Here is a 16,050-nt window from a genome sequence, read left to right as displayed (position 1 = left end):
CGCATTGTGTTTATAAGCTGTGTCATGCCAATTGAGCTAGATGTTCCCCGAGACCATGGTCCCCACAGCCCTCCGCCCAGCAATTCAGTCCCTCAGGGAATTTGGATGTGTCTATGCTTCCAATACCTTGTACAGGTTGTGCTAGTTTCCCCTGTATTGTGTACTGTCTCACCCTTCACTCAAGATACCACTTATCTATTGTAAGGCAATATTTTTTAAAAATCAAAATTAGTGTAAAAATTGACAGGCAAAATACCAAAATTTTAAATAAATACAAGATGGAGTGCAGTGCTCTGCGGAGCCATCTAGGAGCCTGAAGTAAAAGGAAAAACCAAAAATAATACTAATCTTGTCTTTATTTAAAATGTTATTTTGTTCATGGATTTTTTTTTTAGGCGTTAAAGTATTGGATTACAATATTATTTACCTTGATTACTGAGTTTTTGGGGATACCCTTAAATTCTGTGCCTGAGGTGAGTGGCTTGCTGGCTTCACTTTAGTCCCAGCCCTGGCTGAAAGGCCAGGAACCTTGGAAAGTGAGTCCGAGGGCCTGTTTCTAGGAGTCCCAGATCATCCGAATATTTGGCACCATGATCAATCAGAAGCTTCAGGACTTTGAGGAAGAAGTGAAGCCCATTGGGAATGTGGTGACTGAAGCCACCTTAGATGTGTACAACACTGTGGTACAACGCTTCCTGCCCACGCCCGCCAAGATCCATTACCTCTTCAACCTTCGAGACATCTCCAAGGTGAAACTCAGTCTGACCTTGCCCCTTTGGCCCTGGCACAGCCTCCTTGGAGGCCTTCTCTTCTCAAAATAAGCTTTGGGATTTAATAGTGTATTTAACCATCAGTTGCTGTTGAGTCTGCTTTGACTCACGACAACCCCGTGTGTGTCAGAGCAGAACTGTGCTCTATAGGGTTTTCAGTGGCTGGTTTTTCAGAAGTAGATCACCAGGCCTTTTTGTGTGGTACCTCTGGGTGGATTCGAACCTTTCAGTTAGCAGCCTAGCACGTTAACCATTTGCACCACCCGGACTCCCAATAGCATATCACCCCACAAAAATCACCCCCATCCTAGAATGCCACTTTCCCCAGCTTTAGCGCAAAACCTTGTGGAGGGAATCTCCTCCTTCTCTCTATCCCAATGGTCACTTCTCTCCCCCAGGTGTTCCAGGGGATGCTGAGAGCCAACAAGGACTTCCATGACACCAAGTCCAGCATTACGCGCCTGTGGATCCATGAATGCTTCCGGTGAGACGCCCAACCCCTGGCCAGATACCAGCTTCTTCAGCTTTGGTTCTTGAACCCCTGCCTTCCCCCTAGCCCAACACTTCCTTCTGCAGGGCCATTCTCTCTCTTCTTACCTCTCTTTTTTAAAATGGTGGCACAAATATACATGACAAAGCATTTTCCAGTTCAATAATTTTTACGTGTGTATTCAGTGACACTGATTACATTCTTCATGTTGTGCAACTATTATCACTATCCTTTTCCAAATTATTCTGCCACCATTAATGTAAACTCAGTGGCCACTAAACAGTAACTTCTCCTCTCCTCCTCCCTGCCACCCTGGTAACTTCTAATAAGCTTTGGTGTCTATATATTTGCCTGTACATGAGCTCATACAGTATTTGTCCTTTTGTGATTGAATTATTTCACTCAACGTAATGTTTTCAACGTCCATCCGTGTTGTGGCATGTATCAGGACTCCATTTCTCTTTATGGCTGAGTAATAGTCCATTGTATGGCTATACCACATTTGGTTTATTCATTCTTCTGTCGATGGACATTTAGGTTGTTTCCGCAAGGCCATTCTCTTTATTACAAGATCATATTCCACCTCCCTCCCAACAGAGTCTTCTCTGACCGGCTGGTTGATGCAGCAGACATGGAAGCCTTCCTGGGCATCATAAGTGACAAACTTGGCACCTTCTTTGACCTCACGTTTCATAATCTCTGTCCCAACAAACGTTCTCCCATCTTCGGTGAGCTGAGAGCCGGGCCTACTGTATGCTTAGAGACTCTCAGGAGACTGGTTTTAGAAGGGGAGTCGGGGCAGGGAGTCCTGATTCTTAGGACCCTGAGGGGAGGTCTGGGGAGTACCATGTATTTCAGACTCTGACCCTCTCTTCCTGTGGCACAGGGGACTTCCTGAAGGAGCCCAAGGTATATGAAGACCTGACTGACCTGGCAGTACTGAAGACAGCCATGGAGACAGCCCTAAATGAGTACAACCTGTCACCTGCTGTCGTACCAATGCAGCTGGTGCTCTTCCGAGAGGCTATTGAACACAGTGAGCATTTTCTACTCCCATTCCTGCCCCATCCTCCCGGTTGTGGGGCAGGGGGCATTTCTAAGGAACGGGGATCCCTTCCCAGATTTCTCCCAAGTTAAGTCCTGGAAGTTGCCTTCCTCCCTGGCACCACATGCGCTTATGGCAATGGGTGGGGCTTTTCCTTGACAGCTGTGTTTAAAGGATATGGTGGAGCTTCCCTGTTGAAGTGCTACCAGGGCCTTAGGCACGAACCTCTTCCTACACATCCGGTTCTGGTTCCGCTACTGCAGTTGCAGGCCTCCCTGCCCCTAGCCTAGGGTCTGGAGGTCCCCTGAGGCTGCTCAGCCAACTCCTTGTCCTCATCGCTCCTCCACACAGTCACTCGGATAGTGCGGGTCATTGGACAGCCTCGGGGCAACATGCTCTTGGTGGGCATTGGGGGCAGCGGGCGCCAGAGTCTGGCCCGCCTGGCTTCATCTATCTGCGAGTATATCACCTTCCAGATCGAGGTCAGCAAACATTATCGGAAGCAAGAGTTCAGAGATGGTAAGGCTAGATTTCTGAAATAGAGGGGGGTTTGGGGCTAGGAATGAATGACCAGGTGTGAGAAGTGAGATGGAAGTCAGACAGTGAGATGTACTGGCATTTGTTCGGTATAGGATGATGTTGGGTATGTGTCAGGGACTGGTGGGGGCAGGGGGAGGATTCCTAAATCTCGGAAGAGGAATAAGGGACAGGATGGGGCATCTGAAGAGGGTCTGTTCTGTTCCTTCTCCTTCCTTCCCTCATCTGGCCCAGATATCAAGCGTCTGTATCGCCAGGCTGGGGTAGAGCTCAAGGCTACATCCTTCCTCTTTGTGGATACCCAAATTGCTGATGAGTCATTCCTAGAGGATATCAACAACATCCTCAGCTCAGGAGAAGTCCCCAATCTCTACAAGAACGATGAGTTTGAAGAGGTATGATCCCTTCCATGCCCGCTATCAGTTAGCTCTTTGGCCTTCTCAGGCTAACCCCTGAAGAACCATAGACCCCTGAATATGCTGCTCTACAAACCAACCAAAAATCCAAACCCGTTGCCATGGAGTCAATTCTGACTTATAGTGGCCCTAGAGGACAGAGAAGAACTGCTCCATAGGGTTTCCAAGGAGCACCTGGTGGATTCAAACTGCTGACCTTTTGGTTAGCAGCCGTAGCTCTTAACCACTGAGCCACCAGGCCTCCACTCTAAAAACCAGTTGCCGTGAAGTAAACTCTGACTCTGGGACCCCATGTGTGTCAGAATAGAACTGTGCTCTGTAGAGTTTTCAGTGGCTGGTTTTTCAGAAGTAGATCACCAGGCCTTTTTCTGAGGTGCCTCTGGGTAGACTAGAAGCTCTAACCTTTCAGTTAACAGCTGAGCACATGAACCATCTGCACCACCCAGTCACTCTAGCACCCCTGCTCTCCTCCAATGGGTTGAAGAGCTACCGCTCTTCATCCATCTTCCCTCGAGTGAGGAAGACCCTATTGGGCAGAGCTGCTTTAAATCCCACCCCTCGTCAGCCCTGCCTAGCCTGCTGCCCCCTCTGATTCTGCCCTCAACACTCCATCCTCTGATGCTATGTGGTTTCTCTACAGATCCAGACACACATCATAGAGCAGGCCCGGGCAGAGCAGGTGCCTGAGACATCTGACAGCCTCTTTGCCTACCTCATTGAGCGTGTGCGGAACAACCTGCACATTGTGCTCTGCCTCAGCCCCGTGGGGGACCCCTTCAGGTGAACCCTGCTGTATCCTCCTCCCTGTGTGCCCCCCAGCACTCTTCAGGTGGTCTTCCCCCCTCTTTTGGCAACCCATTCCTTCCCTAAGTTAGTGTCACAAATGATGCCGGGCACTCCTGGCCCACTGGAGGCTGAGTCTGTGGATAGACATTGCTGCCTCTTAAAACCTTCCTCACCAGGAACTGGATCCGCCAGTACCCAGCCTTGGTGAACTGCACTACCATCAACTGGTTCTCCGGGTGGCCCCGTGAGGCCCTGCTGGAGGTGGCTGAGAAGTACCTCATTGGAGTAGACCTGGGAACTCAGGAAAATGTGAGAGCCCCCTCCCCATCACCAATCACACACCCCTGGCCACCTTCCCCTTCGCTCTGCCAGCTCACCTGTTCGCCACCTGCTTTCACTCTCCAACTTACATCCTGTATTCATTGGCCCAGATCCACAGGAAGGTAGCCCAGATCTTTGTCACCATGCACTGGTCAGTGGCTCAATATTCCCAGAAGATGTTGTTGGAGCTGCGAAGATACAACTATGTCACACCCACCAATTACCTAGAGCTTGTGTCTGGATATAAGAAGTATGTAGAAGAGTAGAGGGCATGGAGGGCCAGAAACCTGGTGTCTTGGGAGGGCAACTGGTAAAATGATATAATGGAAAATATCCAGGCACTGTCCAAGGATATGGCCTCAATGACCTGGAACGTCCTTGTAGAAAGGCAGAGATGCAAGCGGTCTTAGTTTTATTCAGAAAAGTAAATAAAACAGAGAGGGGGTTTCCATGGGAAGGAACCCTCTCTAGAGCCCTCTGGCTATGTTTTCCAGGCTCAAACCCCCCTAAACATCCTCTCTGTCCTAATTTTCTGGAATGATGTTTCTCTGTCTCTACATTTTTCCAACCATAAGACACTGGGGCATTTCCATAACACATTACCTTTCCCCTCTGCCATTAGTGTCTTCTAGACTTTTCACCATTCCCAAGAATTTTATATTCGTTCACTCAGTAATTGTTTATTGTCTTTTTATGTGTGCAACACAATACTATTTGCTATGAAGGATATAAGAGAAATGTAAAAAAAAAATTCAGTTATACAGATTCAGTATTTTTTCCCCTTTTTTTAAAATTGTGCTTTAGATAAAGCTTTACAGAGCAAATTAGTTTTTCATTAAACAGTTAATACACATATTGTTTTGTGACATTGGTTGCCAAACCCACGAGGTGTCAACACTCTCTCCTTCTCAACCTTGGGTTCCCCATTTCTCTTTGTTCAGCTTTCCTGTCCCCTCCTGTCTTCTCATCCTTGCCCCTGGGCTGGTGTGCCCACTTAGTCCTCATATACGTGGTTGAGCTATGTGTATTATTGTTTGTTTTATGGGCCAGTCTAATCTTTGGCTGAGGGTGAACCTCAGGAGTGACCTCAGTACTGAGTTAAAAGGGTGTCCGGGAGCCATAGTCTCGGGGTTTCTCCAGTCTCTGTCAGACCGGTAAGTCTGACCCATTTTGAGTTTGAATTTTGTTCTACATTTTCCTCCAGCTCTGTCTGGGACCCTCTATTATGATCCCTGTCAGCGCAGTCGGTGGTAGTACCATCTAGTTGTGCTGGACTCAGTCTGGTGGAGGCTGTGGTAGTTGTGGTCCATTAGTCCTTTAGACTAATCTTTCCCTTGTGTCTTTGGTTTTCTTCATTCTCCCTTGCTCCAGCCAGGGTGGGACCAGTGGAGTATGGCTGCTCACAAGTTTTTAAGACCCCAGACTCTACTCACCAAAGTAGGATGTAGAACGTTTTCTTCATAAACTATTTTATGCCAGTTGACCTAGATGTCCCCCTAGACCATGGTCCCCAGCCCTCAGCCCAGTAATTGAGTCCCTTAGGGAGTTTGGATGTCTCTATGAAGCTTCTATGATTTTTCCTGTCTTAGTTATCTAGTGCTGCTATAACGGAAATACCACAAGTGGATGGTTTTAACAAAGAGAAATTTATTTCTTCAGAGTAAAGTAGGCTAAAAGTCCAAATTCAGGGTGTCAGTTCCAGGGGAAGGCTTTCTCTCTCTCTTGGCCTTCTCATCAGTGTTCCCCCGGACTAGGAGCTTCTTGGCGCAGGGACCCCGGTCCAAAGGACATGCTCTGCCCCTAGCACTGCTTTCTTGATGGTATGAGGTCCCCCACTCTCTACTTGCTTCCCTTTCCTTTTATCTCTTGAGAGATAAAAGGTGGTGCAGGCCACACCCCAGGGAAACTCCCTTTACATTGGACATGACCTGGGTAAAGGCAGTGTTACAATCCCACCCTAATCCTCTTTAACATAAAATTACAATCACAAAATGGAGGCCAACCACACAGTTTTGGGAATCATGGCCCAGCCAAATTGATACACACATTTTTGGGGGGACATAATTCAAACCATGACATTGCCTTAGTCAGGTTGTGGTGACTTCCCAGTATTGTGTACTGTCTTACCCTTCACCGAGGTTACCATTTATCTATTGTCTAGTTAGTGTTTTCAGATTCAGTATTTTAATCAAGGTGAGGAAAAAGCCATTTGTAATAATAATGATAGTTAACACATTCCTTCACTCAACATTTGATTTTAATTTTTTCTCCTTCTTCTTTTTTTTTTTTTTAATTGTGCGTTCTCATCCTGCCTCCAGACAGGAGCTGCCCATTTGGTCTCGTGTATCTGCTTGAACAAAGCAGCACACTCTTCACAAGTATTAATTTATGTTTTATAGTCTAGTCTAATCTTTGTCTGAAGAGTAGGCTTCAGGAATGGTTTTAGTTCTGGGTTAACAGAGCATCCAGGGGCCATGGCTTCAAGGGTTCCTCCAGTCTCAGTCAGGCCATTAAGTCTGGTCTTTTTACGTGAATTTGAGTTCTGCTCCACGCTTTTCTCCTGCTCCATCAGGGACTTTCTGTTGTATTCCCTGTCAGGGCGGTCATTGGTGGTAGCCGGGCACCATCTAGTTCTTCTGGTCTCAGGCTGATGGAGTCTCTGGTTTATGTGGCCCTTTTGTCTCTTGGGCTAATATTTTCCTTGTGTCTTTGGTGTTCTTCATTCTCCTTTGCTCCAAGTGGGTTGCGACCAACTGATGCATGTTAGATGGCCATTCTCAAGCTTTTAAGACCCCAGACACCACTCACCAAAGTGGGATGCGGAACGTTTTCTTAATAAACTTCGTTATGCCAGTTGACCTAGATGTCCCCTGAAACCATGGTTCCCAGACCCCAGCCCCTGCTACTCTGTCCCGCGAAGTTTTAACACATATTTTTTTAAGCACCTACTATGTGCTAGGCACTATGCTAGATATTCACAATATACCAGTGAGAAAAATTAAGTCCCTGCCCTCATGGGGCTACATAGGCTTACACCCCGTTAACTATTTGCCAATCACTGTGCTAAGCCCTTCACATGTATTTTCTCACTTAATCCAGACAACAATTCTATGTAGACTTTTTTTTTTTTTGCCTATACAACATTGAAAAAATTTTTAAACGAGTTGCCAACATTTAAAACTTGAGAGCTTTATAGAAACCTGGATTTCTCTTCTCTTACAAAATCAGAAATCGTGGCAATGCAGGCCTACACTCCCCACAGGGGGGAAAAACAGGTCGGTGCTTGGTGCCTCCGCCCCCTTTCGGTATGCGGAGGTTTCCTAGTTCGCTGTAGTCCCACCTGGCCTGCTGCACAATGGGGAACAACTGAAGATTGTCAAGTAGGGGAAGTGGTGTGATGAAAACAGTGTTTAGCAAGCTGATTGTGACAGAGGTGTGCAGAGTACAAGGGAGGGTGATGGTGACAGGTGGTGGTGGCAGCAATAGCAATGAAGACAGGACTCAAGGGACATTGGGAAGGGAGACAATCTAGGACACTCCCCTTTGTGAGACCTCAGCTTCTCAGGCCCCTTGCCCTATGCTATCCTCCAGGTTGCTAGCAGAGAAGCGGCAGGAGCTGCTGGACCAAATCAATAAGCTGCGGACAGGGTTGTTTAAGATCGATGAAACCAGGGAAAAGGTGGAGGTGATGTCCCTGGAGCTGGAGGACGCCAAGAAGAAGGTGGCCGAGTTCCAGAAACAGTGTGAGGAGTACCTGGTCATCATCGTGCAGCAGAAGCGGGAGGCAGACGAGCAGCAGAAGGTCGGGGCTCACATGCCAGCCCCCACCCTCCTCACTACCAGTGCCCACGGGGAATAGCCTACTGGCTCTCCACCAGTTCCTGCTTCAGGGGACACAACTTGTACCCCTTACATTTTCTTTAGCTTTATATTTCATCTTTCCCACCAACGCTATCATCCTTGCCTTTGCCCAAGGCAAAGACAAAACCCTGGCCCTGTTTCAAGGCTGTAATCTTTACGGAAGCAGACTGCCACATCTTTCTCCTTCAGAGAGGCCGGTGGGTTCGAACTGCTGACCTTTCAACCTTTCAGTTAGTAGCCGAGCGCTTAACCACTACACCACCAGAGCTCCTTTCTTTTCATCCCTAGGCAGTGACAGCTAACAGTGAGAAGATTGCAGTTGAGGAAATCAAGTGTCAGGCTCTGGCTGACAATGCCCAGAAGGATCTCGAAGAAGCCCTGCCAGCCCTGGAAGAGGCCATGAGGGTAACAGTGCAAGGATGGGTGCCAGGAGCAGGAGGGCAGGGAAAGGGATGGGGCTTCTTTACCCTCAAAGTCCCTGGGGAATTGGGAAGAAGAGGCGGTACCTGTCTCTGTACAGGGCCTGCCTTACCACCTGAGTGGGTTCTGGCCCTACTCCCTAAATTAATCCCTTGTCATAGTCGTCTAGTGCTGCTATAACAGAAATACCACAAGTGGATGGCTTTAACAAAGAGAAACTTATTCTCTTATAGTCTAGTAGGCTACAAGTCCAAATTCAGGGTATCAGCTCCAGGGGAAGGCCTTCTCTCTCTGTTGGCTCTGGGGGAAGGTCTTTGTCATCAGTCTTCCCTTGGTCTGGGAGCATCTCAGCATAGGAACATCAGGTCCAAAGGATGTGCTCTGCTCCTGGCACTGCTTTCTTGGTGGTATGAGGTCCCCAACTCTCAGCTTGCTTCTCTTTCCTTTTATCTCTTGTAAGATAAAAGGTGGTGCAGGCCATACCCTAGGGAAACTCCCTTTATGCTGGATCAGGGATGTGACCTTAGTAAAGGTGTTACAATCCCACCCTAATCCTGTTTAACTTAAAATTACAGTCACAAAATGGAGGACAACCACACAATACTGGGAATCATGGCCCAGCCAAATTGATACACACATTTTTGGAGGGACATAATTCAATCCATGACATCCCTCTTTGTAGGCCCTGGAGTCTCTGAACAAGAAGGACATAGGAGAGATCAAGTCCTACGGACGGCCACCTGCCCAAGTGGAGATAGTGATGCAGGCAGTCATGATTCTCCGAGGCAATGAGCCCACTTGGGCAGAGGCCAAGAGGCAGCTAGGTAAGCCAGAGAGCCAGGAGATGACTGACTTCAACTCACTAGTATTGATTAATGCTCTGCTGTGTACCAGGAACTAGGAGAGGCAGATGAATGAGACATCGTGCCTGCTCTCGGGGAGCATAAAGCCTAGTCGGAAAGAGAAGATGTATACCTCAGTTAAGATTCTTGGGTTGTAAGTAAACAACTAGTCCTAATTTAAGCAAAAAAAGGAAAATTGTTATAAAGATATAGGAATGTGTCACAGAATCCAAGGGTAGGACTGTTCTCAAGGGATAGGAATCAGAAAATGGAAAACAGGGCTCTTTCTGTTTCCTTCTTGTGGGTTCCCATGGTATGAATATAGCCTGCAGGCCATAGTTGGCCAGCGCCTGCCCTAGAAGAAAGTGCAAAGCGTATATAAAGAATGATGTGTGGCATGGTTTGGCTGAGGTGTTGGAGGTAAGTGATGGGCGACAAGGCTAGGAAGACTGTGGAGGGCCCTGGGGGCTGAGAGGTTGCTAGGGAAGGGAGCAAGACCCAAGGGATGAGGTCAGCTATTTTGGCCTTGGGAACTGAGCCCAGGAAAAACAAGGCCATGCCTAAGCTGTTGTTGTTAGTTGCTGTTGAGTCAGGTCTACTCATGGCAATGCCGCGTACAACAGAATGAAACGTTTCCTGGTCCCGTGCCCTCTTCACTATCGTTGGTATGCTTAAGTCCATCTTTGTGGTCACTGTGTATTTTGAGGGCCATCCAACCTAGGGGGCTCATCTTCCAGCACTATATCGCACAACATTCTATTGAGATCATTAGGGTTTTCACTGGCTAATTTTTGGAAGTAGATGACCAGGCCTTTCTTCCTAGTCTGTCTTAGTCTGGAAGCTCCACTGGGACCTGTGCATCATAGGTGACCTGCTGGTATTTGAAATTCCAGTAGCATGGCTTCCAGCGTCATAGCAACATGCAAGCCCCCACAACACAAAGAACTGACAGATGGTGGTAAATGCAGTGGAGGTGAAACCTGGAGAAGGAAGATGGGATTAGCCCTCTGGCTGAGGCCCTCCCCCTCCCCTTTCTTCCTCCCACAGGGGAACAGAACTTCATTAAGTCCCTGATCAACTTTGACAAAGACAACATCTCAGACAAGGTGCTGAAGAAGATTGGGGCGTATTGTGCCCAGCCCGACTTCCAGCCTGATATCATTGGCCGTGTCTCCCTTGCTGCCAAGTCCCTCTGCATGTGGGTACGGGCCATGGAGGTAAGTGGGGCATGGGGAGCAGCGAGGGCAGGCCTGGGAGCAGAAAGCAGAGTGAGGGGGAGCTCAGATGGGTAGGATGGCTCTCTGGTGGGCGAGTGGGCCCGTGGGTTGGTGGGCAACCCCAGCAGCCTGACCGTCTCCCTCCAGCTGTACGGGCGGCTGTATCGGGTGGTGGAGCCTAAGCGGGCCCGAATGAACGCCGCCTTGGCCCAGCTTCAGGAGAAGCAGGCAGCGCTAGCTGAAGCCCAAGAGAAGCTTCGAGAGGTTAGACTTGCATGCCTCTTTTCTGCGATCCCTCTCCCTGATGCCTCATCACCATCTATCCCCCCTCATCTATTTCTACTCCTTTCTTTCATGTCCTACATGATTATAGTCCTGTCTCTCTCCCACTTCACGGCCTGTTTAGATAGGGCTGCCTCTGGCTCAGGGAGCTGAGCCAATTGCAGAGGGTTTAAAAGGCGTAAATGGTACTGTCACTGATGAGCCCTTCCAAAGACTGACTGGGAGTTGACACTCTCTGTCATGAACGTTGGAGGTGGGCCCTGAGATAGTAACTGGTAAGATCTGTGCGGCAAGTCGGTCTTCACCAGGGGACTGGCGTAGGAGTGTAAACATAGCTGCTGTTGGCCAAGAAGATTGTGAGTTTGTTTGTGCGTGGGAGGGGGCAAGGGGGAGTCCCAGAGTGAGGGGGGAGCCATTGTGAGAGGATAAACACCCCAGAAGGTGATGTCCTACAAGACACATTACAAAGTAATTCTTAAACAAGGCAGAATGTTAAAGTGCTATTACCAAAAGAGGTCAAATCTCTTCCAGTCTGTCATTTGATTTTTTTTAGCATTGATTTAATACATTGCTAGATTAATTCACATGGTTTGAAATTCAAAAGATACAAAGGAGTATCCAGTTAAGAATTCTCCTTCCCACCTTCTGTCCTTCAGCCACTCAGTTGCCCTCTCTGTAGGCGACCAATATCGCCCATTTCTTGTTTCTTGTTTATCCATCCAAAGGGATTCTATGCTTATATAAGTAAACGCATATTTTTTCATTTTTTTTATGTTATATATACTGTTCTGCACCTTCCTTTTTTTTTTTAGTTTTATAATGTACACATACTTTATTTACTTGACTGAAAGCTTTCTTATTGTACATAAAATGTTTTGTGTAGCTGATCTCAGCCTTGTTCATGATGCTTTCAGTGGGTTGTATTTTGTTTTTCTCTGCTTAAGACTGCTCATTTGCTGCTGTTAGTTTAATTTCTTTCAAGACCAAGGTGGGTGCTTTCATATAAAATCTCATTTTTAATTTCTTTCCTGAATTCTTTGCTTTGCATAGTTATGCCTACAATGGAATCAGCATTCTAAAATCACTGGAATAAACCCTGCTACTCCAACATCACATCATCTTTTAATTCTACTAGTTAATAAAAAATGTCCAAGGCCAGCCACAACAGATGCTAATGAACCATATAATATTGAATCCTGTGCACAGAGAATGTTTTTGATCAGAAATTCCTAGGAGCTTAAAGGGCTTCTCCTTCCTGGGCTCCCAGGCTCCAGCTCGGTGGCCATGGGGACCAGTGTGCAATTTCCTTTTTATTTACCTATGCATTGAAGATTGTTCCATATCAGTATATAAAGAGTTTCTGCCTTCTTTTTATCACTACATGATATTCCAGTGTATGGCTCTACCATAATTTAACCATTCCCCTTTTGATGGATATATCCATTGTTTCCAATCTTTTGCTTTTCATTTGTCCTTTAATCTTGTTGATGCTATCTTTAACAATATACCCCACTGCCGTGGAGTTGATTCTGATTCATAGTGACCCTATAGAATGGGGTAGAACTGTCCCATAGGGTTTCTAAGGCTGTAATCTTTATGGTAGCAGACTGCCACATCTTTCTCCTACGGAGCCACAGGTGGGTTTGAACCGCTAACCTTTTGGTTAGCAGCTGAATAACCACTGCACCACCAGGGCTCCTTTCTAACAATATGGGAGTTTTAAATTTTTATATAATCAAAGCTGGTCATAAAATTCCAAAATGTTTTAACTTAAACCAACTATGGGGAATATCCAGGCCCAACCTTCTCGAATTGGACAAGGACCCCAGGGCTGTGAGATCAAGTGGCTTTCAAAAGGTCACTGGCTAGTTACAGAGGTGGGGCTAGAATTCGTGTTTCCTGACTCCCCTACCACATGGCCTCCGTAGTTCACCCCGTCGCTTCCTTTACTGCTGGAAGTGAAGCTGCCCTTGAGGCCTTTTCTGATCCTGTCTGTGCAGAGAATTTAGCCAGGCTGGATGAATGGGCTTCCATCTACACACATTGATCCATTGCTATATCCTTGTTGCTATTGCCACTCCCAACCTCTCATCAAACCTTCACTCTTTTACTTCCTCTTTTTCAAGAGTGAATAATCAGACCTGTGGCAACCCATTTGGAAAGGTTGCTCACACCTGGATGAATCATATGCTGGGCCAGGAAATTAGGGGCTGTTTCCTTTACATATGAAAAAATGGGACCTCTAGGGTCAGCTGCCAATAACGTCTTTCATTGGATAAACATTTACAGAGCACCCAGTGTTAGATGTCTTGGGGGTGGGCCCAAACCCCTGCTTGAGAGCCCCTGTTGAGGACTGAGATAAGAGTAAGCAGATACAAAAACAACCCATTGCCGTCAAGTTGATTCCAATTCATAGCAACCTTATAGGACAGAGTAGAACTGCTCCATAGGGTTTCCAAGGAGCGCCTGGTGGATTCAAACTGCCTACCTTTTGGTTAGCAGCCTACGCTCTTAACCACTGTGCCACCAGGGCTCCAGCTCTTCGATAGGGAACCAAGATTTCTCCTTTAGTTTGCAGGGTGCGGCTGAGTGTAAGAGCTAAATGAGCCTTTCAACAGAACCTCAGAACTAGGCCGGCTTATCCACCCAGTTGCAGATAGCATTGTAACCAGGCCAATTAAATAAGAATCTTGGGTAGAGCCTGGGAATTAGCATTTTAAAAGCTTTCATGATCAGAGCCAACCAGAGGTGGGAAAGCCAGTATGTAGTACTAGGGCCCAGAGGTCTGGAAAGAGACCCAGAGCCCAACTATATTGCATAGCAATAAAAACCTTGAGTAAATAGTTTTAACCCTGAAAATATATTTTTGGAGGCCCTGAAAAAATATTTTTCCCAGACCCTCTTCTGATGTACAGCAAGGGTTAAGAACTGCTAGTTTAGATATTGCCCCAGAAGACTCTGAAGTAGGCCAGAACAGAATATAAATCTACTTCAAGGCAGCTCTATACCCAAGGTTGAAAATTCATTTTCTTTTCTATTTCCCATTCCAAATTATGTCTGATCACATTGACCAACATAGCATATGTTATGGATTGAATTTTGTTCCCCCAAAATGTGTTGTAAATCCTAACCTCTAGGCCTGAGGTTATAATCCCATTTGGAAATGAGTTGTCTTTGTTATGTTAATGAGACAGGATTACTGTAGGGTATATTTGAGTCAATCTCTTTTGAATTATAAACCAAACCAAACCAAACCAAACCACACCCATTGCCGTGGAGTTGATTCCAACTCATAGCGACCCTATAGGACAGAATAGAACTTCTCCATGGGTTTCCAAGGAGCGGCTGGTGGATTTGAACTGCTGACCTTTTGGTTAGCAGCCTGAGCTCTTAACCACTTGCCACCAGGGTCCCTTTTGAGATATAAAAGAGATTAAATGTAAACTAGCAAGATTGGGGGTGTGGAGAGCGAGGAGAATTGCCAAGCATATGAAGATTGCCCAGGAGCAGAAGCTCAGAAGAAACAAGGACCTTCCTCCAGAGTGTACAGAGAGAAAGCCGTCTCCTAGAGCAAGTGTCCTGAATTCGGACTTCTAGCCTCCTAAAGAAGGAGCCCTGGTAATGCAGTGGTTAAAGCACTTGGCTGCTAACCGAAAGGTCGGCAGTTCAAACCCACTGGCCTGTCTGCTGGAGAAAGATGTGGCAATCTGTTTCCGTAAAGATTTACAGCCTTGGAAACCCTGTGGGGGCAGCTCTACTCTGTCCTATACGGTCACTATGAGTCGAAAATGACTCAATAGCAAAGGGTTTTTTTGGCTTAGCTTCCTAAACTGTGAGAAAATAAATTTCTGTTTGTTAAAGCCACCCACTTGTGGTACTTCTGTTATAGTAACACTAGATAACTAAGACAGAATTTCAGAATTTATGCAGTGAGATTAAATGACAGCTTCTGTAAAGATTACAGCCAAGAAAACCTTATGGAGCAGTTCTACTCTGTAACACATGGGGTCGCTATGAATCAGAATCAACTCAACAGCAACTGGTTTGGTTTTGGATGCAATTCCTGGAGTCCCTGGGTGGTGCAAACAGTTAACACACTTGGCTGCTAACTGATAAGGCTGGAGGTTCGAGTCCACCCAGAGGCACCTCAGAAGAAGGTCTTCTCAGTCTACTTCTGACAAATCAGCCACTGAAAACCCTATGGAAACTGTGATGAAGGGTAAGACAGTACACAGTACTGGGGAAGCCAGCACATCCTGTACAAGGAAAGGTTATGAAAGCTCTATAGACACATCCAAACTCCCTGAGGGACTGAGTTGCTGGGCAGAGGGCTGTGGGGACCATGGTCTCGGGGAACATCTAGCTCAATTGGCATAACACAGTTTATAAGGAAAAGGTTGTATATTCCACCTTGGTGAGTAGCGTCTGGGGTCTTAAAAGCCTGTGAGCAGCCATCTAAGATACTCCACTGGTCTCACCCCTTCGGCAGTAAGGGAGAATGAAGAAAACAAGACACGAGGGAAAGATTAATCCAAAGGGCTAATGGACCACAACTACCACGGCCTTCACCAGACTGAGTCCAGTACAACCAGATGATGCCCGGCTACCACCACTAACTGCTCTGACAGGGATCACAACAGAGGGTCCCAGACAGAGCTGGAGAAAAATGTAGAACAAAAATTCTAACTCACAAAAAGAGACCAGACTTACTAGCCTGGCAGAGACTGGAGAAACCCCGAGAGTATGGCCCCCAGACATCCTTTTAGCTCAGTAATGAAGTCACTCCTGAGGTTTACCATTCAGCCAAAGATTAGACAGCCCCAAAAAACAAAACGAGACTTACGGGGCACAACAGTCCAGGGACAAGAACCAGAAGGCAGGAGGGGACAAGAAAGCTGGTAATAGGGAACCCGAGGTTGAGAAGGGACAGTGTTGACATGTACTGGGGTTGTTAACCATTGTCATAAAACAATATGTGTACTAACTGTTTAATGAGCAATTATTTGTTCTGTAAATCTTCATCTAAAATACAATAAAAATAAATTAAAAAAAAAAAAAGAAAG

The 16,050-nt window shown here is 46.6% G+C and overlaps 1 protein-coding gene across 1 annotated transcript in view; it reads left to right on the top strand.

Moving 5' to 3' along the window:
• Positions 1-16,050, top strand: part of DNAH2 (dynein axonemal heavy chain 2) — a 114,714-nt gene that overhangs the window by 79,079 nt on the left and 19,585 nt on the right. The window contains exons 49-62 of the mRNA XM_023731099.1: positions 561-749; positions 1,169-1,254; positions 1,858-1,988; positions 2,147-2,296; positions 2,657-2,824; positions 3,077-3,237; positions 3,899-4,038; positions 4,221-4,353; positions 4,476-4,615; positions 7,957-8,167; positions 8,515-8,631; positions 9,329-9,470; positions 10,536-10,705; positions 10,853-10,969. Of these exons, the coding sequence (XP_023586867.1) occupies positions 561-749; positions 1,169-1,254; positions 1,858-1,988; positions 2,147-2,296; positions 2,657-2,824; positions 3,077-3,237; positions 3,899-4,038; positions 4,221-4,353; positions 4,476-4,615; positions 7,957-8,167; positions 8,515-8,631; positions 9,329-9,470; positions 10,536-10,705; positions 10,853-10,969 (2,055 nt within the window). The remainder of the gene's footprint in view (positions 1-560; positions 750-1,168; positions 1,255-1,857; positions 1,989-2,146; positions 2,297-2,656; positions 2,825-3,076; positions 3,238-3,898; positions 4,039-4,220; positions 4,354-4,475; positions 4,616-7,956; positions 8,168-8,514; positions 8,632-9,328; positions 9,471-10,535; positions 10,706-10,852; positions 10,970-16,050) is intronic.

Source organism: Trichechus manatus, unplaced genomic scaffold (genome assembly GCF_000243295.1).
Source record: "Trichechus manatus latirostris isolate Lorelei unplaced genomic scaffold, TriManLat1.0 scaffold00040, whole genome shotgun sequence".
Taxonomy (NCBI): domain Eukaryota; kingdom Metazoa; phylum Chordata; class Mammalia; order Sirenia; family Trichechidae; genus Trichechus; species Trichechus manatus.
The sequence above is the reverse complement of the archived record's forward strand: the minus strand, read 5'-3'. Positions and strand labels throughout refer to the sequence as shown.